This window comes from Hippoglossus hippoglossus, chromosome 19 (assembly GCF_009819705.1).
Source record: "Hippoglossus hippoglossus isolate fHipHip1 chromosome 19, fHipHip1.pri, whole genome shotgun sequence".
NCBI lineage: Eukaryota > Metazoa > Chordata > Actinopteri > Pleuronectiformes > Pleuronectidae > Hippoglossus > Hippoglossus hippoglossus.
The window spans coordinates 13,908,011-13,932,571 of NC_047169.1; the positions used below are offsets into that span (position 1 = coordinate 13,908,011).

At 40.3% G+C, this 24,561-nt stretch overlaps 1 protein-coding gene across 2 annotated transcripts; it reads left to right on the forward strand.

Moving 5' to 3' along the window:
* The first annotated feature begins 4,656 nt into the window (after window positions 1-4,656).
* sap30bp (SAP30 binding protein) lies at window positions 4,657-23,687 on the forward strand. 2 transcript variants are annotated; one of them, XR_004612169.1, is made up of 12 exons: window positions 4,657-4,796; window positions 6,231-6,340; window positions 8,176-8,220; window positions 12,391-12,430; window positions 15,833-15,921; window positions 18,288-18,379; window positions 18,608-18,720; window positions 18,810-18,868; window positions 19,516-19,606; window positions 20,799-20,983; window positions 21,054-21,114; window positions 23,667-23,687. XR_004612169.1 is itself a non-coding variant. In XM_034570697.1 (11 exons), exons 1-10 carry the CDS (start codon window positions 4,703-4,705, stop codon window positions 20,978-20,980), a joined length of 915 nt encoding a protein of 304 aa, XP_034426588.1. In that variant the 5' UTR covers window positions 4,657-4,702; the 3' UTR covers window positions 20,981-20,983; window positions 21,054-21,599. The 2 variants fall into 2 exon arrangements, 1 of the variants encoding a protein (XP_034426588.1); XM_034570697.1 differs by lacking the exon at window positions 23,667-23,687 and having other exon boundaries at window positions 21,054-21,599.
* Window positions 23,688-24,561: the final 874 nt, after the last annotated feature.

The window sequence follows — 24,561 nt, forward strand, 5'->3', positions numbered from 1 at the left end:
ATATTCAAAGGCCTGTTTGCTTATTTATTGCTCATCTCCTTCCTTGTGTGAGAGTCAGCATGGGCGTGAAAGAGGAGGTGATGGATATTCTGCAGAAGTTGTCGAACAAACTTCAGGGTCTCCCACAGGCCAGTGCTCTGGAGCTGGGAGCCTTCTTTGTACTCATCCTGTTTGTTGGTGAGTTTAAGATATGGAACTGACATTTTGTATCATTTGTGTATTAACTTGATAGGGACAGTGCTTTTTAATCAACAGACAAAATAATGTAAATGAGCCAGAGTTAGCTGTATGAGCAAATCTAGCCGTTTTTTACAAGGCAACTAGAAATAGAATAAAATGACTTATCTTATATAAATGCAAATATCTATGGCTAATTACTGTGCATTGTACATACAATCCAAGCTGACTGTACAAGAGACTGTGATAAAACAATCAATACAATGCAACACTCAGATGCAACACAAAGACACATATATGTATTCTTAATTACAAGAAGAATTACAAGTTTGGTTTACTTTGAGACATGTCTTAAGTTTGTATTTAAAATAGTTTCAGTGTCCCCACGCTTGGGGGGTTATTATTATTATTGTATTATTACGTATTTTGATTATTTTTTTATACTTAGTTTTAACAATTTTATTAATTTTAATCATGTTTCTGGCTGGCTGATGAATGTTATGTCCAATATTTACTATTGAACTCTGTTTTTCTTGAGAGAAATTAGCAGCGTTGCAATTGCTAATAGTGCTATTTACTCAGTAGCTTATTGTGAATTTTGCTAACTCAGTATTTAGCATTTGGCATTTTTGCTAAAACAGCAGCCTGACGCTGCAGAAAGAGGGAGATTTGTAAGAGTAAACCAAACTGTAAAGCTGTGTACCACAAAACCAAAACAATTAGCTAAAAGATGCCATAATACTCCACTGAGTTGAGGAGACATGCCGATTTGGGTGATATCTCATTGAGTTTTTTACGAAACATTATCACTTGACCATGGGTTTGTGTAAAATATAGATTTGTGCAGCTTTAATTGTGATATAAATCTTTCCTCCTAGCACATACTAACCCCCACCCTCTGTCCTCCCTCCTTTCAGTCATGGTACTCTTCATGATCGGGCTGTCCTGTAGCCACTGCTGCATCAGTGGAAAGCCAAAATACCAGGGCTCCAGAGTTCAGCCTCTAGAGCCCAAATGAGGAGGAGACAGACAACAGACTCCACAAGAAAATAAATACAGCCCTGATACAAGACCTTTATTTCAACTCTCGAAAAAAAAGAAATGTTTCTCTTCACTGTCAAGGATTTCTTGGAGGGATTCAAAGGAATTTCATCAAGAGAAGGATGTGGCCATATTCCCATGATATTTCCAATTCTGGCATAAAGAGCCATATCAATGGTACCATATACGTCAACACAGTGGTACGACTCATCAAGATTCATCAAAGACGGGGACAATGCAACAGTGTGTGAGCTCTTTCCAACAACAATGGATGAAAGATACGGAGAGCTGATATGTGCTTGAATGTCACACTGACTGTGTTATGACAAATTAAGTGGTTTGACATCCTGTTGATATTCAGCAGGAATGTGACAAACAAAATGGAAAAGACACAGACATTCAAACTTGCACAGTGGATTTGTATTTCCCTTGCTAGTTCTATGTTTTCACAAGAAAAATAAGATCGCCCTCTGCTGGTCCAGTGAAATAATACATTTTTTGTACATTTTCTAAATGGAAATCTGAGCTGTTTGTTGTTTGATATACAATTGCTTATGTATTTTTATTATTTTGTTACATACAAGTGTTTAATGAGGCAAATTAAATAAATGCTCAAGTCCTTTAAATTAAAGTTTTTATCAAGGATCAAATGAGACAATAGTACTATCTGTTGAAGAATAGTGTGATCCCCATTCACTATGGCATAATACTTTATTCTAATAATTGAATCCACATCACATCAAGACTGCATCATTTTATGCACACTATACTTACATAGGGAGTGCTACAACCAGGGAGTATATAGTATTATAGGGCTCTGTGGCAAATACTTAACAATCTACAAATAAAAAGGGATAATTGATGATATTATATGAGTTCTAAATACAGATTGCAAACTCGCCTAAATATTTCTCAGCTTTACTGCTTCTACAGTTACTGCTGTCGGTCTTTATGTGACAGTATTGTATTGAAGAGAGTATACTGTATACTATTGTGCTGAAGGAGAAGTGAAATGTATTCTACAGACATATTTCTTATTATTTTAAGAATAAGTATTAATAAAAAGAAACAGTAGAGCTTTAATCACACCAGTAAAACACTACACTATCGTAGGCCTACCTCATTATCAGCCAACACCAGCCAGTATTTTGAGTAAACATTAACCAGGAGCTGTTGCTTTCACTTTGCTGTGCCCCTCACACAGCATTGTGTTGCCTTTAAAACAGGAATGGAGCCGTTTGAGGGTGGACTCCTCTTTGCGCACTGACTTTAAACTGTAATGTTTGTGTGAAACTCAAATACCTCCAGGGCTGCGAGTGGATCAGGAAAGTAGCTGAAGCCGTGTGTTCTCTCACACCACGTTATATTCACTCTCTGTCAGGAGTCACTGAGCCGTGAGGAGGGGATCATTTAGCTGGACATGGCTGTACATAGGTGAGTTTTTGAGCAGGAATGTGTTGAGTGACAATAGCTTTTTAACATCAGCAGATGTCTGTGGAGCATTCTGGTGAAAAACATTTGAGCTTTTAAACTGTTTTTATGGCTTTTAGAAACATTTCAGCAGATTATGTGGCTCTATAGACTCTCTAAAGCATGATTAATGGCAACTAATTGTATCACATCATTATCTGATGGCTTTCATATCCAGATTCTTCTTCCAATTGAGCTTTTATCTGGTTTTATTGCCCCCTGTGCAGTGCATCTGAGCTGGAGAACCCCACAGAGTCTCCAGAGGACTGGGTGGAGTGGTTCCTGCATCGGGTGAATCAGGAGCCCTGGGCACTGGGTGGTGTTGTGGTCATAGGATTGTTTGTGCTGGGAATTCTGTCTTTGGTCGTCTTCGCTCTGGTGTATGGATGCTGCTCCAGCTCAACAGGAGAGAACCAGAAGAAGAGGAAGTCAAAGAAGGATGGAGTGATTTAGACGTGTGAGAGGAACTGCCTCACTGTAGCCTTTACAGTCAAATGAATGTTGTCAAGATGGAGAATTTGTTTGAATTTAACTGTTCACCTGTGGATCATTTTTGACCTATGGAACTTGATTGGACTTTTCACTGCTGTATAAGTACACAGTATAAGTTATATCGCCCACATACATTTTGTAAGATATCAATTTCCCCAATATGAATTTAAAATAAAAAATACAAATTTGCTATGTCTTTATATTTTGCACTGTTACATCACAAAAGATGAGGGATCACATCAATGGTCAACATTTGTATAAATCTTCCGATATTTTAAATTCAATCAGCTTGTCTGTGTGGCCAGTTCAGTACTGACAACCAAATGATGAGAAGAAGGGACATTTTACTCTGCAACAATGCACACCAGTTTCGTTTAAAATGCATCTATATTTTTCAACAGGAATAATTATATACCCATAACCTTTCTAAAGTCTGTTCAGAGTAGAATAAACAGTGATCTGATTTTGATTTGTGGGTCAAAACACTGACATTGTTGCAAAGTCAGAAACTAAGTCAGTAAATCAGTGCCTGCCCAACATGAACAGCAAGCTGACTGGGGTTAACTCCTGGAGATGTGTTGGTAAAGTAATGGACCTTTCAATATTAATCAAGATAAACTTCTGCACTTGAACTAAAATGTTCATAATATAATAACGATACATTCAATTCTAACCTCCAGTGGTGGAGGAAGTAATCAAACCTTTTACTTAACTAACATTACAAATCAATTGACTCAAATAAAAGTACCACATTGACTTTCCCACAAAAGTCAGTACTTGCTGCCTACCCACTCTGATTGGATCAGTCGACCATCTCCCTTCTCTCCATTGATTGCTTATAATTTTTAATAAACTTAAGATATGATTAGATATAAAAAAAACGACGCGAATATGTAGTGCAATGCATTGTTACAATTTAAAGGAGTAGAAAGTAGAGATATTTGCTGATATATGTAGTGGTGTAAAGTGAAAAGTAAAGAAGTAAATAAATCTACTTGAGTAAAGTGAAGATCCATGTAAAATTTGCTTAACTAAGTCAATGTACTTCGTTCTATCCCACCACTGCTAACCCCAACTTAACATGTCATGCTCCAAGTATTCAATGACATAAACATAATCAAAACATGAAGAAAAAATGTTTAATTGACATAGTAGTAATATACAGAACACAGAAACAGAAGGTTCTTAATTTAGAATTAAGTCCACTAACTTATGGGTCAAATAACAACTGCCAATAGAAAACCACCATATATGGAAAACTGAAACAACCAGTTTTATTCTTGAATATATGAAATATTCTAAAATAAAATAAAAACAACACGCAGTTGTAAAAAGGTCCCCACTGTGGCAGCAAAACCGCACCGCCCCTCCCTCCAGTTTTCTGTTGCACCGCCCCTCCCTGTGCTCTGAACTCACTGAACAAACACACCTAACGGCTGCTGCCGACGTCATTGCGCTTGCGCCTGTCCTAGCTCATGACGTTATTATTCCGCGACCAGACGTTTATGCGACTCCCACAGCGATGGCCAGCGGTAAAAAGAGCGCTCTCCTCTCCTCTTTGGCGGACTATGGGGACGACTCAGAGCCGGACTCAGACCCAGAACCAGAAGAGACTGGTACATTTTAATCATTTCAATGTTTCCAAGAATAGTTTGAAAAAACGCAGCTCAGAGTTTTATGAATCTCTCTGCGGAGCTTCGTGTGGTAGCTAACGAATAGCTAGCAGCTAGCAAACATAGCTAGTTTACGTATATACAATACTTGATTTTAGAGTAAGAGTAATGACGTTCAGTCTCATGGAGTTACTTCACCAGAGGCCAGTTTGTCCACAGTCTCTCGTTTGTAATGTTTAATGGCGCCTCCTTGATGTAAGACATTAAAGGTCTCAATCATTTCCCAAACTGTGCCAGGCCAAGCTAGTGCTGGACGATATGGTGCAAAAATAATACTCTTCCTCATGAGCAGAGAACGACCATCACTTGATAAACAGCAAAAATAATTATAAGTGGATCAGTAATGTGATTACACAATACACAAGCATTTTAAGGATGTATTTGTTGGACCGTTGCTATAGATCAGAATTTTATTGTTATAGTTATTGATATTGTTTTATTGCCCAGCCTTAGCCAGCACTGATGTTAAAAGTCACAGAAGTTTAAAAACACGCTTGCTAAGTTCTCCACAAGATAAGTTTTCATTCTAGACAATGGGGTCTGTTAGCAAAATAAAATTTTAAAAAGTTGCTTCCACTGAAGAGCGCTGCCAGCTTGAAGGTGTTTTGACACAGATATTTCTGGTGTTGGACACTTGATGCTGTTTACAACACAATTAAATGTAACCCAAGTTGGGGCATCTTAAAAATCCTGTTCAAGCAATTTTTAAGATGTGTGGTTTTCACTGAATTATAAAGTGCACTTTAATCCAATATTTCAACATACACAATCCATTTGCAAGTGATTCTTATATTGCTTCTTTCAAATACAGGGCAATAAAATTGGAAATAAATAAATAATAAAATTCATATGAAATAGTCTGAGTGGATGGGTGGCACACTGATGCCTGACTGAACTTTATGTCAGTGAGACAACTTTTTTTCAAATCCCATTACTGGACTTGATGCATATTTATAATTTTTGTCCAGCAAATTTTGTATCATTGTCTGTAGGTTTGTTTATATTTATAGGCAATGTTTTTAATATATCTCCAAAGAGGTTGTTTGCTGTTCATGAAAAAGACAAATCGGTTAAAGTAATAATATCTAGGGCACAGTAAGTGGTGTAACAAAGATCAACAATTAAATCTGCGTGTTAAATCAACATATTATTTAATGAACATGATATTCCCAAATGTTTGAATGGAGTGTAGCGTTGTGTCTTTGTGAACGGACTGTCACGGTACTGTGGGGCTGGCATACGTTAAAGCTACTGTTTACTGAACTAAGACTTTGATCTCATCTTTTCATTTTAGTACCAGCTGCCACTGTTTTCCCCTTGTAGCTTTTATTGTGTACTGTCCCTGCGCCTCTTTCATTTCTTCCTGTCCATCACCAGGGGGTCATGCAGTGGGTCTGGTGTACGGCTACGGTGATGATGATCTGAACCGGACTGAGGATATAGAAGACAAGATCTCTAGAGATGAAGACAGCAGAGAGAGCAACTCGGTCAGTATTGCAGTTGTGAATTCTCTTCTCTGAGTTTTATTGTTACTGACCACTAAGTGATACAAAGCGATTGCGGGTCAGGTGTCAGAGAATATGATGGGATACTTTGACATGTTGATGATGCACAGTATCCTTATGGACCTCTGGGGGCGCTGAAAGGATCGTATCAATTCTTATCAATGAAGCCTGTACTGTTCAAAAAAACCAAAGCAATATGAGGTGATGCCCTCTTAAAAGTAGATATGTGTAAAACTGGATTTAGCAGCAACAACAATACAAAAGAGATGCATGTAGCGTGTGACAGAATAAGTGAACATACTCTTACACCATTTACGGACATCTGAGAAGGACATACTCGTGTATATACTGGACTATATAGTGATTTTTGAGTGATTACGGACACAGCCCAATAAACTATTACTATCAAGAATCATTTTAAACAGTACAGAGGGATTCTACAGATGACAGCCACAGTCGAGTGCTCAAAACAAATGTCAGACTCAGGTGTTGCCTGCAGCACGTCACATGCCAGAGAGTCACAAAGATGAACAGAGGTAACAGCTGCTGTTGCAACTTACATATTCAAAGACACTTTTCCAATTTACACAGTGGAGAAACAGCATTTTCTTGAATCTCTGCTGATTGGTATATGAACCATTTATTCATTGAATTTACAGAAAATGTGCCGGTATCACATGTATAGCTACATCGGGACATTTTGGTCATATCACGCTGCCCTTACCGTATGACTCATTACATCATCATAACCATTTTAAATGTGTCTGGGTTGGTGCTCTAAATGCAAATTAGACATAAGAGCTTCATTTAACATGGATTAGCCAAATCATTTCATCATCTATGTGTCAGTATTATACAAATACAATATTTGCAGTTTATAACGTGTCCAGAAAAAAGAAACAACTACAGTATATGAATGACACAGGACAGTGGAGCGTATAGTTTATATGTAGTCCATCTTATCTATGTACAGATCAGCTATGCAGCATTAACCTGTGGCCTCAGATATTACAATAAGAGTTCCATCAACATATCTTTGACACAGTGACAACACAAAATAAGCAGGTTACATTTCACCAAGGAAGTTACACTTCTGTTTTATCGTTGGATGTTACAGTGACATTTTCTTTTCTTGTCACAGGAGACGGTACATAATTTAAGAGCCTAAATGATTTATTGGTTAGCAGATAAAATCGTCTGATACATCTTTGAAAGGATTACAGCAATTGCCGAACAATGCCAAACTTTAGTTTTACAGACTGAACAATGCAGAAAAGATGTGAATTTATTTTTACGTTTTTTACGTTATTTTTATGTTTTCTTAATTTAAGTTCTATATATTTCTATTCGTGGGTTTTTAAATAATGAACTTTACAGTTCAAATATCAAACCTCATTTACATTTATTTGCCAGATAGGTGGAATCAAAACATCTTAGGAATTATTCCCAACTGTTTTTATACTATTGAATGGCTGATATGATTTGCTCCCTAATATTGACCTCCAAATATCATACATTACTGATGTGTTTGTCATAATACGAAAAATGATGTGTGCCTGTTTTTCATAAAAATGTTTCCTCATCCTGATATCATTTAAAATACCATAAAAATGTGTCCATCTTGGCCCACAAAATCACATTAGAAGACAATGTAGTACTAGAATTGGTATAGCCCATGGAAAGGGCTTAACTTTCTGGCAGTCAATTGTTGGGTGCCTCTTGTCATCTGGTTTGTTCTGCTGCTTGGTGCCTTCCTCCTAGTCCTCTGTCCTCTTGGTCCTCTCAGTCTATAACCCTGTGCATTTTTGTTTTTATAGGAAATGGAAGAATCTGACGAGGGGAGGGAGCCAGAGGAAGTTGAGGTATTTGAACACCCACCTGGTGACATGGGATGGATTGGATTTGGAAATGGATCAAGTCTGCTTTATTTCTTATTTGTTTTGTAACTAACCAAGTGAGCGGCTGGCCGGCACTGTTAAATCTGTCACAACATGCAGTGAAGACTCATGTTCACTAGATGGCGCTGTGGTGTCATGAATGCCTGTTTGAATAACAAATGATAAGCTTCATGTAGATGAGACCGGGTCAGTGACTCGAAGGATTCATCTTCATGTGTCTTAAAGCTCTTCTGAACTGAAGAGCTGGACCAACAGTGTTGTTTGTCAGAGCACACCGCTTGGAGCTGCACAGTTGTACCTTACTAACCCCACCGTGTGTGTTTAAAGCTGTGTGAGCTGGACAGCATGCCAGCTTGCCACTGTGTTGTTTGGCACAGGTCACAGAGGCGAGAGTGAGTCACAAAATGAACATTAGAGAATGCCTGCTTTGTCTGTGGCTTTGTTTTACAGCTGGTCTTTGATTGATTTTAATCTGATAAACTTTATCTGTTCAGTACGGCATGACGTGGACATTACAGTTCCGACAAAGTAAGGATCCGATGATGTGGCAATCGTAACACTGTGCGTCAGATGTGAGATTAAGACCACTGCATTTACCACCATTATTCCCATGTTGAAGAAACACTATTCCCAGAAAGGTCTTAGTAAACAGAAATATTGAATGTTGTTTTAATGTCTTTTATTTATTTATTTTCAGCCCTCAGAGGTACACTGACATACGTCATTTACACAGCACGTATTCTAACCTGTAGCAGCAGAAGACTGATGTTTAGTTTTGTGTTAACATCAAGTCTTATCTTTCTTTGTCTTTTCGCTTATCAGAATCTTTATTCCAGATTTATTGGTTGGCTGATATGAGCCACAGATATATCTGAATTAGCACTTACATTTGCCGATATGCTCAGCCTATTGGCTTGAAAATGTTCCCGTCCATCCATTATCTATCTATACTGCTTAACCTCTTAGGGTTATGGGGGAGCTGGAGCAGATCACAGCTGACTTTGGGCGAGAAGCCGGTTAAACCCTGTACAGGTCGCCAGTGTATTTTATGCTAAACTTTTTTACAGAATAAACAATGCAGAAAAGATGTGCATTTAGGCTTACGTTTTGTAATTTACAAAGTTTATTGTTTACCTAAAATATCAAGCCACAATTATTTTTCTTTGTCATGAGGGTTTGATAACATCATCTTTAGAAATCATCGCCATTTTTTAAACTACATACTGTATATCGGATGACATTTTGGTATTGGACATTTTTCAGTCTCCATATCTGCCGGGCTCTAGTTTTGATACAGCGCTTCCTGAGGGAGGAACGACTGTAAACGTAATTTCTCAGGTTTCAGAACAGTGAGAAACGACTGTTCATTTCCAGAAATGCTGATTTCTAAGAGGTTAGTATAGATGCTGCCATAAGCATCAGTTAACTCGGAACTAGAGTATTTCTTCACTTGAAAGAAAAGCATGGTTGAATCCACTTATTGTAAGTCGCATTGGATAAAAGTGTCAGCTAAATAATATGTAATGTATGTAAAAGAGCAAAGAAGAGCACCGACTGATGCTTTTCTCTATGGAACACAAGTTTTTCTCTTGCCTCACGAGCAGTTTCAGCAACTGTGATAGTCAGATGGTTCATCCAATCACGTTTGAAAGCTCCTGCCCTTTTGTGAACAGTTTCCAATGAGGCCTCCCCCGACCATCTGGCATGTCAGGTTTGATTACTAGTCCATGAAGGATAAGTGCTGATAATTTTAGTGATCGCCCGATCCTGTTCTAGCACTATCATAAGGTCACAATTTAAACAACATTCCCACAGCTGTAATTTGTATTTACCACTGATTGTTATCATGCTAACATGTTAATCTAAGATGGTGAAAATGTTAAACAAAAAACATGAGCATGTTATGGTTCACATTTAGAGCGAACTTACATTCACATAGCTAAACTAGCATAGGTGTAGATTTTAAGCCTTGTTTCAGCAAGACCAGTTTTTTGTTCTGGATTGAAAGGCAGAGGAGGCACCTCAATCATGATATACATTTAATTTAGCTGACGCTTTTATCCAAAGCGACTTACAGTAAGTGCATTCAATCATGAGGGTACAAACCCAGAACAACAAGAATCAAGAAAGTACAATTTCTTCAAGAAAGCCAAACTACAAAGTGCTATAGGTAAGTGCCATATAAGTGCTACTAAATTGTTAGTTTAAACTTTATTCAAGGTATAGTCGGAAGAGGTGTGTTTTTAGTTTGCGGCGGAGATGTATAGACTTTCTGCTGTCCTGATGTCATTGGGGAGCTCGTTCCTCCATTGAGGAGCCAGGACAGCAAATAGTCGTGATTTTGTTGAGTGTTTAGCTCGCAGTGAGGGAGCAACAAGCCGATTGGCAGATGCAGAACGGAGTGAACGGGCTGGGGTGTAACGTTTGACCATGTCCTGGATGGACCCGATCCGTTCGCAGCACGGTACGCAAGTACTTATGTTTTGAAATGGATGCGGGCAGCCACCGGTAACCAGTGAAGGGAGCGGAGTAGTGTGAGTGAATTTAGGTAGGTTAAAAACCAGTCGAGCTGCTGCATTCTGGATGAGCTGCAGAGGTCGGATGGCACGAGCAGGTAGACCTGCCAGGAGCGAGTTACAATAGTCTAGGTGTGAGATGACCAGGGCCTGGACTAGAACCTGTGCCGCCTTCTGAGTGAGAAGGGGGCGTATTCTCCTGATGTTGTGCCGCATGAATCTACAGGAACGTGTTGTTGCAGTAATGTTGGCAGTAAGGGAGAGTTTACTGTTGAGTGTCACACCCAGGTTCCTAACAGTCTGGGTGGGGGCTAACACTGAGTTGTCAAAGGTAATGGTCAGGTCGTGGGTGGGAGAGCCTTTCCCTGGAAGGAAAAGTAGTTCAGTCTTGTCAAGGTTAATTATTAGGTGGTGTGCAGACATCCACTAAGAGATGTCAGTCAGACAGGCAGAGATTTTCAGCGATCAAAAGCTCCAGAGCAAATAGACCTGGAGGTGATTTGGTCAAAAGCATTCAACATGTTTAGCCACTAGAGGGTGACCTATTACTTCTAGATAAACAGTGCATTTGGTAACCATTCAGTTCGGTCCAAATGAAATGATTGGTTGTGTTTCTTACAGTCCTCTGAGGGCCACAGACCCTAGCTCTTTTCTTTTTTCTTAATGGCTTTTGGCACATGAAGAGAATTTCAACAAACAAGATAAAAATGTTTTGGAAACAACTTACCCAGCTTACCTTTAACATCAGTTTTCTTAAGCTATTTTGACAGCATTCTTTTTGTTTAATCCTTCCTAATGTTGTTGGGTTTTGCTAAAATCAGCTTGGACTTTGAACTTAGCGGCTAAATAAAAATTCTCTATTCAGCATAACCTTGAAGACACTGCTTCAGTGCTGCAGGTTTTTTGTGACCTCTGACTTTCCTGTGGAGGGGCCAAATGGGAAAGAAATGTCAGATGTGGGATCAGTGAAATGATAGATGTGATCATGGGCTCCGTCTCAAACAGTAGGTACTTTTTTGTCTTGGATTTTTGCCAGCAGTTTGGGCTGTGATTCCACGGCATTCTGTCCTCCGCCCCCTCCTCCTTGCGATTTCAGGACAATTCTTTGGTGTGCCCGTGCGGTTGCTAGGTGACGACGTGGTTCCTGTGAATAAGGACACTGTTCGTGTGTGCTGAACCTGTGTTATGCCCACAGTGCTGGCACAACAGGCGGCATATTTTAGAGGTTGTACATGACTCCTCCTGCTGGGTTAGGGCCTTCACTGGAAACTGCCTGGATTTACTGTTCTGGTTTCTTTGCCTCTTAGAATATATTCTCCTGTCGGCCTCTGTTCTGTGTTTGCACTCTGTCCCATTCACATCTGTGATTTGTAGGTTCCTGCTACTAACGGAATTAACTTTTTTTTCCAGCTCTACAGTTCTAAAGCAATTCACCTCATCAACCCACTTGTAACTAACAAACACTGCCCAAGCTGAGAACATGGTTCAAAACAACATCTACCACTGGTGCTGTTCATGTTTCCCTCAACTGAGGATTAACGGTTTGATTCTCCTCTCTAGACTTAAATATCATGTGTGTCTCTCTGTCTCCCTCCTCCCTCTTGTGTTTTTTATACAGATCTCAGAAGCAGAAAGAAAGGACCCCAATGAGCTTGTTGGTGAGTTCACACCATAGACTGTATATAAAGGTTCACACATGCGAACACACACACACACACACACACACACACACACACACACACACACACACACACACACACACACACACACACACACACACACACACACACACTTTGAGCATTTTTTAAAGGATGAAGCTAGCACTTGTTGAAATCAAAACATCCACACAATTGATTGTTCCTTTTAACAAGAATCATGTTTGTATCAAAGCTATATCTTCCCTTCCTTGTCTGTGGCCAATAACTATTTAAACCCTGAGCCACACTATTGCACGTGCTGACATGGTCATTTATCAAAATGAAGATGAGCACTGCGCCTACTTTGAGTTAATTCCACATATACTTCATAGTCCACAAAGCTGTTTCAATGGTAACAAATGCTGATTATGAGGTATCTGCCGGGCAAAACCGCCTTTTAAAGGCATTGACAAATATTACAAATAATATAATATTAGTCTTTAAACAAGTCTTACTATTTTTCCTGTGTGCCATAACCAGTCATGTTCGTTCTTTTTTGACAATGATAAAACATGTATTCACGTATAATAAGACACATTGATAGTTGGATAGGATGTAAGAATCCGGCTTTGACTAATCATCGTGTCAGCCGGTAGTAGGTGCAGTGACTTGGTGAATCACTAACTGGCACCAGGTGACTTATATAAACCTGGCCAGCATGAGACTGACAGGTGGGTTATGAACTCAGTGGTTAATGAGTAACACTGTGTTGGTGTGTGTGAGCATCCGACCAGACAGGAAATGACTGATACAGGGAGTGGCGTTTTATACACCAGTCGGTTGGACCATAAACTTTTCACACTGAAGGTTTCCTGTCTGCTGTTGGTTTATATGGGCCTGTAGTTGTATGCAGATGATACACCGCAGCACTCATCCTCATTACCTTCGCCAAAGAGGTTATTACCTCTGCCGGAGAGGTTATGTTTTCATCCTTGTGTTTGTTAGCAAGATTATGCACAGACTATTGGACAGATTACCATGAAACTTGGTGGAAGAACGTGGTATGGGTTAGGGAAGAACCCATCCAATTTTGGTGTGGATCCAGACCCGGGGATGGATTTATCATATTTACATTTTCAGTAGCTAAGAGAACTTGATGGATCCTGTCCACAGATTAGCTCCCGCTCACCATAACCACCAGTGTACTACAGTAGCAGAGTGTGACTCATACTCTGGGCCTGGACACTTGACATTCCTGCAGCGGAGCTCGTCTCCTCTGTGTTGTCTGTCAGTAAATGTCACAGTGCGTCTGGCAAAAGGCCTCCTGTCAGCGGGCTGAAGACCCCTCTTTGTCCGTTTACTGAAGGGACGGACTGTCTGTCCAGAAAGATCCTCAGGGCACAGATTGTGACTTTCTGTCTGTTTTTCGGGAAGTCAGATGGTAATTTCGATGCCGAGTATAATCTTTTCTCTGTCTGTTGTTCCCATGTTCCTCTCGACTGTGCTGCTCTTAGTATATGAGAATATTCATCACACATCGAGCTGAATGACAAACAGGGATATTTATTACACATACAGTGATGTATTCAGTGTCACTGTGGAGGCTACAGACTTTGTTTTGGTGTTTAAATTAGAGTTTTTCCAACAAGGCAACAAACTTATCAAGTAAACCTCTTGTTGTTTGGGGCAGATTAGCAGGCTTCCACAATCCCAAGCTACCACTTGATGCATGTGACTCATCAGACTTGTCTTGTCAGGTTTTTCTGATTGTTGGAGCTCCATCAGTATTTCCTGTGTACTGAACCAACTAGTTGTTACATGACCATTTGTTATCCATGTAAATGTAGAGCTGCTTATGTTTGCCTTGTCAGTATATACCAGCATCGTATCGACACACAGACAAGCACACACACACACACACACACTCACTTCAAAGTTCAGCTCTGGCACAGTCCCACAGGCGGGGGGTTAGTTCACTGTGCATCAGTGACATTTATGTCAACAGAAATAGTTTAGCCCGAGCAGATGAACCAGAAGCCATACAACCTCTCGTTCTCTACAACGTCCCGCCCCCCCCCCCCCCCCCCCCCCCCATAATTTCTAGTTACTGATCAAAAAATAAGTAAACATTACAAATCTGACCAGACATTTAATGTAAACTTTGACCACTTGACACAGCATAGAGGTGGAGTCTGCTCTACCAGTGTACTGTCAAAATTTGTACCCCACAGGTATATTCTGCTTATGTTATATAACAGGAATAAATTTAGAAACCTCTACATGTATGATCTTAACAACAAGATGATTTTGAGATGTACTATATTGAAGTATAATATAATATTCTAATATACTGTAAATAATTTAGAAATCTGTTCCTATCAGATTATATTAGTGTTTTCTGGAAGTTCAAGGTTTAAAACAATTGTAGTTGCTTATGTTAAGATTGCTGTAGTTAAAATGTTTGAGTTTTTCATTGCTCTTTTAAAACCATTTGAAGAATCCTGAAGTAAAAATGTGTATGTATATAAAGTATTGGCTTGAGTACAGTTTTGAATTTTCTATAAGTTTGTTGCCTAAAAAACTGGTCAGGTCATGACGCTGAGGTTTAATACCTGTCTTTAGTTATGGGTTTATTGAAATTTGTTCTGAGAAATATTGGAAATCATCATAACATCAAGTGAAAGAAGTCGACGCAGTTGAAGAAGTTTCAGAGATTATTACTGTGGAATTTTCCTCTTTAATGTTTTGAAAGAAGAAGTGTTCAGCAGAACATATCCTTCACCAGTCCAGTCAAGTTTTTACTTGTAGATGATCAGCTCAGTATGTCGGCAGGCTCAAGCTCCTGATTCGTGCGTTTTTACACATGCGCACACACAGCAAACAGCTTGCAGTGCTAATGATTGACAGGCCTGGTAGACTCTAAGGACTATCTGTCTGATTGGGATGTAGAGTGACACTGAAGAATTCCTGGCCAGAAGTCAGGGAAATCACAGAGAGCCAAGTCAAGCAGAGAGAGCAAAACAAGTAAGGGAGGGAGGAGGGGAGAGGAGCCTCCCTTCTCCTCACAAGCCCTGACAACAGCCACTCCCTGCCCTGCCCAGAACATGCACTCCTCATACCACTCTGCCCTATAAAACCCACCGGCACACACAAACTCAGAGGCTGTTATGAATAACAGAATGCTCAGGAATTCACCCACAATGTTTCCCTAACACACGGGGAACATTTCTTTAATTAACCAAAGTTTTCTCCAGTGCATACTCATATCCCACCTTCCCTCTGATATACCATGTGATAATCCAAACCCTGGAGAACAGTGGCTTCTTACGCAAACCTTATTCTGCAGGTATAGACATGCAAAAAGAGACTGAGATAAGAATCAGACAAAGGGGACTCATGTTTATGTTTTTGTCTTCCTGGCAGCTCTTTTCTCAGAGAAGGTGAGGAACATGTCACCAGATGAGATCAGGATCCCCCCTGAGCCCCCCGGACGCTGCTCAAGCCAACTCCAGGTAGACAATCCTCCACTGCCATGTGATTATTCAACCAAATGACTTCAAAGTTTTACTCTCAGCAGCGCACTATCTACTGCTACTGTCATATTGTGTATACAGTTGGGATATATCTACAATTACATCTGCTAATCTGACCAGTGAGGAGGGTTTGAGGACAGACGTAGCTTGGGTTGCGTCCAAGGCTACATCCATACTACTACATTTTCAAACTAAAACGATCTCTGTCCCCATACCGGTTTTAAACCCTGTCCATACTAAAATGCCCCATCTTGCAAATCCATATACCACTAATGTGCACTGGGCAAGCATATCTCGGTGTAAACAGGAAGGCATGTGTGTCCCGGTGTACAAGGGAATTGTTGCAGTAATCAGTTGTATCATTGTAAAATTTAGATATTAACTGCACAACAGCTGTTCACAAAGACATCAGAGTCAGCAACGCTTGTAATTACAATAATCATGTTTTACAGTTGTATCCATTTTTAGTTGATGCGTTTTTAACTGGAAAAGTAGTTGTTCAGATGTAGCCTCAGAGCATGAGCCTGCTTGCACAGTATTGGGGTATTTAGCATGTCATTTTAAGCTCTGGATAAACCCTTTCCAGTAAGTAAATTCATCCCACCAGAAGATAAAGACTTGTCCTTGTCTCCCTAAAGGAGCACATAGGTTTCATAAGCAGATGAACAGTCCGAACCCGCCCCTTTTGGCACACGCACAACATTCTAGAGCTTGGGGTCCAAGGTCAAGAGTTAAAAATGCAAGTTTTCAGGCCTCACTTAGAGACTTGTCATCATGGTGGCGGTGCAGTCGAAATAACCTGTTCCACCACGCCAAGTGAATAATGAAAAAGTTTCACTTGTTCCCTCTGGGCTTCAAAAATGCATTCCAGTGGTGGCGTAAATCCTCAGACTCGCCCCTGTAATTAAAACAGCACACAGTGTCATCTTCTCTCAGTTTACTTTCACAATCACTGCTCCCTTTCTCTCTCTCTTTCTCTCTCTCTCTCTCTCTCACGGCCCTGTTGCTGTTTATTTGGTGCGGTTAACTGCAGCCAGGTTTGTTCTGAGAGGAGCTGAGGCAGGTCGGGGGAAAAACACAGCTGACTAAGTGAACAGCTCAGCATTTTCCCTGCCGGGCTCACACCCCCACCACCTCCACCCACCCCACCTTTCAGTTGAACAACTTATGATTCACCTTACCAGAACTGTCTGGATATCCCTGCCCTCGGGTTACGCAGGAGCAGGAGCAGGAGCATGTGTACCCTTAGGAGGCAATTTGATTAGAATTAGCAAGGATTATATTCTTACAGTTCCTGCCATTTCACTGCATTTTTGTGAACAAGTAGCTTTTGCAATCAAGCCGTGATCTCCGGATCAGAATATGCCCCTAGACTATTCCTTCAACTGCATTTGTCATTTTTCTCTCAAGAAAAGAACAAGGACTTCATGAAAACAGGATTTTAATTAGAGCCCAACCTATAAATCGGTTTGCTGATAAACTGTAGGTATGAGCCTTTCAGAGGCATATCAGTGTTGCTGTTTATGACTGCTGCTATGCAATCTGTTACAGACTAAACCATGCAGAAAGATGTGCATTTATTTTTACATTATACATATAAAAAAAACTGTCAGAACAAATGGGTCTGGACTTTCTCTAGAGTTTGCCTTTCACATATGGACAACGTAGCAGGAGATTCTCTGCTCAGACGAGTTCACAACAACACAGAAATCCCCGTAGCATTCAGATGGAGGGGGGTGCAGCAGGCAGAGGCAAGATGTAACCTATAAATTCCACTGCAGGGATCACATGTTTTTGTTTACTTCGACACTGGCATTAGCTCTTATCACCAAAAACTCTTGACTGTGTCCTCTAAACCACCTTTTCATCCGGATATTATTTATTCTTTTGTTGGTGGTTCTAGTTTTTTTGCATCTGCCGTGTGTTGTAAATGTCATCAACACGCCCACTCACTCACTCGGTGAAGAAACTCTGCAAAATGTCAGCTCAGACATTCAAGAAAGTCCCTTTTTAAAAGCAGCGTTTCCTTCTCAGGCCTCATTTATCACCCCCCTGGTTACATCTGCAAGCTCCCTGTGGCCTCATTGAACCTGCTTGTCAAATGTTTCCTCAAGGGTTTCAGGACCTTTATGTGCAATGGCCCCTTTCCCACTCAACTCTCACTGATCATATACAGTGTGTGTGTGTATATATACATATAGGTTTTGTTTATGTGATGACACTGACTGCATGTCCTGCCAAATGTGGAGGAAGCTGAGTCATTGCAGAGGTGTTGGTCTTCCCACGCTGATGTTTGACCTGCTGACGGTTCATGGCCTCCATCGATTTGTTATGTGTCGAAACAGGAGAAGATCCACAAGCTGTACGAGAGGAAGCTCCATGGAGATTTTGACACAAACAACCACATCCAGAAAAAGAAAGAATTCAGAAACCCAAGGTATGCTTTCACAGTCAGAGGTCGCACCCAAGCCAACACACACACACACACACACACACACACACACACACACACACACACACACACACACACACACACACACACACACACACACACACACACACACACACACACACACACACTGAGCGCTATTTACACATGATACCAGATGTATTTTCAAGTGTTTTCAAGTGTCTTATCAGGTTTAATTCTCTTATCTCTTTTCAGTATTTACGAGAAGCTCATTCAGTTCTGCGCCATAGATGAACTTGGAACCAACTACCCTAAAGATATGTTTGATCCCCATGGCTGGTCAGAAGACTCTTATTACGAAGCTCTAGGTACAACAGTGTTATATTATTCCACACAGTTCTCTCTCATCCCAGCTTTACACCCATACACACCATGTCTTTTTTATTTTTTATTTCAGCTAAAGCCCAGAAAGTGGAAATGGACAAACTGGAGAAAGCCAAGAAGGAGCGGACCAAGGTGAGATGAGCAGCGAAGACAAGCCTGCTGACTGTTCTCTTTTTTTTTTTTTCTGCGTCAGGAGGGCAAGTCTCCACCAGCTTATTTTCTGCTTTACGTCCTTCATCAGACACACGCAGGAATCAATGCTGCCAAGTTCTGCTCTCGTGTCAGCAGGGCGAGCCCAGCGCAGCTTTACAGCTCAGCCATGCCCCTTCGGGTTGAATCTTTCGTTGGCAGCGCCCTGCTTTTGCCATTTTCTGTTTGAAATAATCAATCCGAGATAAATATCTTGTCAGTGCTGGGAGAGCTGATGGGTGTCTGTTAAAAACTTGCACAAATGTTCCGAAAACAACGTGAGCTGCATTGTTGAAAAGTGGACTTGAATGAACATGTACAGGAGCTGTTCTTGTTCTCCACTGTGAAATGCAGTCATTGGTATGCAGGCTACAGTAATGCAGTAAGATGTGAGAATGAAACCAGACAAAGTCATTTTGTTCCCCTCACTTGACAGATACTGCCGACGTTCCCTTGAGCAAAACACATAGATCGTTCGGTGGAGCTTCTCAGCATTCTGTTGGGGTTGTAGGTTAAAAACTTTGACACATCAAAGAGCAGCAGGAAGTTATTTGTGTATACAAGTGTCTAATGTTGTGTGTGTTTGATAGATTGAGTTTGTCACGGGGACTAAAAAGGGCACCAACCCCTCCAACTCGGCAGCGTCCACCACCAGCAACACCAGCACCACCACAGCCACAGGTAAACATCCACCACTGCAGCACCTCTCAGACGTTATCATTATACTGTACATGTCAGTTTTTACATGTTTAGATTAGCCCCCAGCTCAGTGACGGCTAACTATCCCCCTTGGCATAGTTGGTTTAAAATCTTTCTGTATAACATTAAATATCCATGAATTATTTGGCAACACTCAAAACATGTATGATTTATTTTTAGTTTAATGATAAAAAAAACTTTCTTCATCAAGACTTTCATCAAGCAGCAAAAGCAAGAGAGTCGACAGCGAGCATCACATTTAGATTTAGATGTAATGAACTGAGATTGGTCCACAGAAATACAGCATCAGTGAGATTGGCTTTTCACTACCGAGCTCTGCCCAATTGAAACCACAGGGAAAAACAGCAGATATATCATGTGAAGTAACGGATTGTGTTCACATGGGACTACACAATAACAATCTGTTGAATTTGTTTTCAGAGCTTTTGAGCAGCCAATCAGGCAACTGCAAAATGAGTTTAAAGACTTTAAAGAATATTTAGTTTTTTTGCAGATTTTGCTGTTTCACTGTGGTGCCTCAAGTGTCAAATATCATTTGAGTATTGCACCTCTATAAATAAATGCCAGATAACTATGATTAAATTTGACACATAAAGGCAATATACACTCTGCAGAATATAGATTATAGATTAGGTTGTAGTAGATTACAGTTAGGTGGCATTGTGGATGTGGCTGTGCGTTGTGTTGTATTACAGTTAGAGCCAATATGCACCAGAATGAAAACCTTTATTCTACATAATTATAAAATCTATGCAATTATGTTTACATTTTACATAAAAGTGTTACCCCCCCAGCAGTGGTATCGGCATCAGCCCCCAAAATCCATATTGGTCAGCCTCTTGTTACGGTAGTACTCTACTTGAGCTTCAACGATCGTGTTGAATCTATAAATTGTCTAGTATTGTTTATAGACACGTCCTATCGCTAACAGGATTCCTCTTCCCTTTCTTTTGGCACATTGCTTCATGTCTTGGTACAACCTGTAGACCAGTGGAATTTAGCACCTCGCCTGCATGCATGTGTATGTTCGTCCAGCACAAGACAAACCTAAAACACGTCACAACTAGTTGTCAAAAGCTCCACGGTGCCACTCGAGTAAAGCCAGGAGGCCTTTCCTGCCGGTCTCTCTCACTGAGTCTCCTCTTGTCAACAGACGCCCAGAAGAGGAAAAGCAAGTGGGACTCTGCGATCCCTGTGACCCTGGCCCAGCCCACCCTCATCACCACCACCACCGCAACCCTGCCTGCCGTCGTCTCCGTGACAACCACTGCTAGCGGCACCAAAACCACCGTCATCTCTGCCGTGGGCACCATCCTGAAGAAAGCAAAGCAGTGAACGACAAGTGGGCAGTCTGTACGAGTGACTCGAAGCTGGAAGACGTACGCTATCCTTCGCTCGTTATATATATATATATATATATATATGTGGAAAAGATGCAGAGCGAGGGCAAACGGACTGAGGGACACTTGGGTTTTTTTTTTAGAACAAACCTACAAACACACTCTGCTACACTTGGACAAAGACTTAACTGCCTTCTATCTCTGGGAATTTATCTGCACTATCGTATCAATCAGCCAAATTCACAGTTTGGTGAGAAAACTCAAAAGACCCTCTGAATATATGGAAGGTGATGCAGGCAGATCTAATGCTGATAAAACATGTGTGTTATTCTTTTTCTGATATGTCGGCAACAGTTGTTTGTCTAAATATGACGGGGACTAAAACGGAAGAAGGGTTCCAAACAGACGAGCTAGAAATATCTGAGCTGTTTTTTTATTTTTATATCCATGATTCTGGTGCAGTATTTTAATGCCACCTTTAGCAGTTAGCTCAACATGTGCATCGGTTTTGTTTTTCATCATCAGCATATTCTCCTGGCTCTGTAAGATTTTTTACACTTGTACATATGTGTTGATAAGGTGAATAAATGGATCAGATGTTGCCTTTTCAGTTGGATTATTGTCTTATTATATTCTTGTTTTTTTTTTATTGGATCACAAAGAGGTTGGGCAGTTTTTCTATTACTGCTATTAAAATTGACCTTCCCTCTTGTTTACTGTTACAAGCTGCAGATCATTTTTCAGAACCTTTCACACTGCAGCATAGTAACGCTGGGTGCAGTCTTTTAACTAAACACTGGAAATATGCAGAGATGACTTCTTTGTTGTACTTGAATCTGAATTTATCGACTTCGTATTTTAATCATCCAAAACTGCAGGATAATTAAATTCAGAGACTGCTGTGATGTCCCCAATCTATACAAGCTAGCAGAATTATTTTTATATGCTTGTTTTTTACTGGGATGGTTCGGTTCCGTCGGTCGATCTGTGTGATGCTGGGCTCTGTTCAGCACAAAGATCACAGATCTATAGAATATATATATATCAGCTGATCAGTCATCGTCATGGGACAAAAAATCTTTTGTGATTGCTGAACCCTCGTTTCCTCCTCAACCTTCCATTCGCATGCATCCATCACGCAGCATTGCGCACGAGTGTCATCGCAGTATTTATTTATTTAGAGCAATCAGACCAATGACTTCACATCAGTGGATCCTAACCTCTTTATTTTTTGTGAGTGATCTCTGTGTGCTCTGTGCTCTCTGTGCACCTGATGGCACAGTCACATTCGCTGCAGTGATTTTACACGCACTCGTCCTTGATGATACACGCACAATGTTAGAAGATATTATTAAAAGCTACTAATGACTCAGCTCTGCAACTCTGCTGTTTAATGGTATCTGAACGTAATTTGCTGTAAGTTGTTTTTATATCTTTTGCAATTGAAGGTTGTTATGGAACAGTTTTGTCGCGTGAGCACAAATAATGTTGGTTTTAATGTAAATGATGAAGTGGATTAATAATCTGCTTCAGTTCAACACCTCACGTCTGCATCGCCATTTTCACGTCTCCAAAATGTTCGTACGCATGGCACAGTGTTAGTGTGGAAGTGCGCACATTCTCCCGTCAGGTTGTATTTATAAATCCCAGCGTTTGTGTGAGAATTGACGTACGCAAGTTTCAGGCCCCGTTTTGTCTGTACGCAACAGTTCTAAATGAGGCCCCTGCTCTGTATTTGGGAAACAAAGAAAGCTGGATGACCTGAACACCACAACACTGTTTCAGCCAATAATTAAAGTAATGGTGTTCATGCTCATGTACAGGATGGGGGGGAGCGTGAGCGAGAACTTTGAATCATAAACGGCACTTCCCATAGTAACGTCCTAAACAGCATAACTATGCTAATCCTCTTTCTTTCTTCGAGCAATTTGTAATAAAATGTGTAAACAACTGTTACGTCTCAAATGAGCCTTCTACTGTCGAGGGTAGAAAGCACAACGTGAAAAGGTGGCCTTCGATAACATACGCTGCCACTACTGTTTTAGAACGTAACAACTACTGTTCAACAACTATTCCAACACTGCCATCTAACAGGAAGTAGCACCAACAGTCATTTTCACAGTTGCACTCCAAATGCCAAGTGCTGAAGCATCAGCGACGACAAGTAACCCAAAGAAGATAGCGAAAGGCTGAAGACCCGAGTGAGCATTGGGGCCACACTGTGGGCCGCACTGGCTACACAACGATACCTAGCGTCCTCCAAGCGGGAGCAGCCAGTCACTAACACTGGTGGTGCTGAGGTACATCAGTGAGTGTCTGTCTGCTTCTTGGAGAGCAGACAGACACTCACTGTCTAATTCCAACTTGTTAAGATCAGTGGTGCACCTGGGCAATGTGGGGGGTGGAGCTTCTGTAAGAGCAGTGGAGGAAGGTTTGACTTGAACACCAGATTGAGGGGGCTCCTTTTTAAGACTTTGTAGCTTCAAATTGAGCAAATTGAAAAAGGTCTGATTAAAACCATGTCTTCATTTCGAGGATGATAAAGGTGTGTCACCTGGGTGTGAAGCTGACTCAACAGAAGCTACAGTGCAGATTGAGGTGTGAGTCACTCAGTTGAATCGTACCCACATTTGGAAACAAGCCACTATAATCATGCATTTTTTGGTACATTCGATGAACACGTGTCCTTTTTCTTCTTGTTGCACAAGCTGCTCTTGCAGCTTGAGTGCCTGAAGATGGAGATGACCACACGAGCCACAGTTTTTAGCCAAGTGTTAGGTTCACTGAATTTACTGGATCCCTCCAGCAAGGCCAGACTCCCCAACTCATAGATATCAGTCCTCTAAATATGACCGATTTTTTCATCAAGATCCATGAATTATTCCGAGAGAAATCAGTCAAAATGTCAAGAAACTATCAAACACCAATCATTAAGTGAGTGATTAGTAACACATGTGAGTGTTGATTGAAGTTTAAAGGATGTGATTAGTAACACATGGGAGTGTTAATTGAAGTTTAATTTATGTGATTAGTTTTAATTGAAGTTTAACTGATGTGATAAGTAACACGTGAGTGTCAATTGAAGTTTAATTTATGTGATTAGTATAACATGTGAGTGTTAATTGAAGCTTAATTGATGTGATTAGTAACACATTAGTGTTAATTAAAGTATAATTGATGTGATTAGTTTTAATTGAAGTTGAATTGATGTGATTAGTAACACAAATGAGTGTTAATTGAAGTTTAACTGATGTGATTAGTAACTCAAATGAGTGTTAACTGAAGTTTAACTGATGTGATTAGTGTTAATTGAAGTTTTATTGATGTGATAAGTAACACATTAGTGTTGATTTAAGTTTAATTGATGTGATTAGTGTTAATTGAAGTTTTATTGATGTGATAAGTAACAAATAAGTGTTGATTTAAGTTTAATTGATGTGATTAGTGTTAATTTAAGTTTAGCTGATGTGATTAGTAATACATTAATGTTAATTGTAGTTTAATTGATGTGATTAGTGTTAAATAACACATAATTAACACAAGTGTTGATTTTAAAACAAGCATTAATGGATTTCA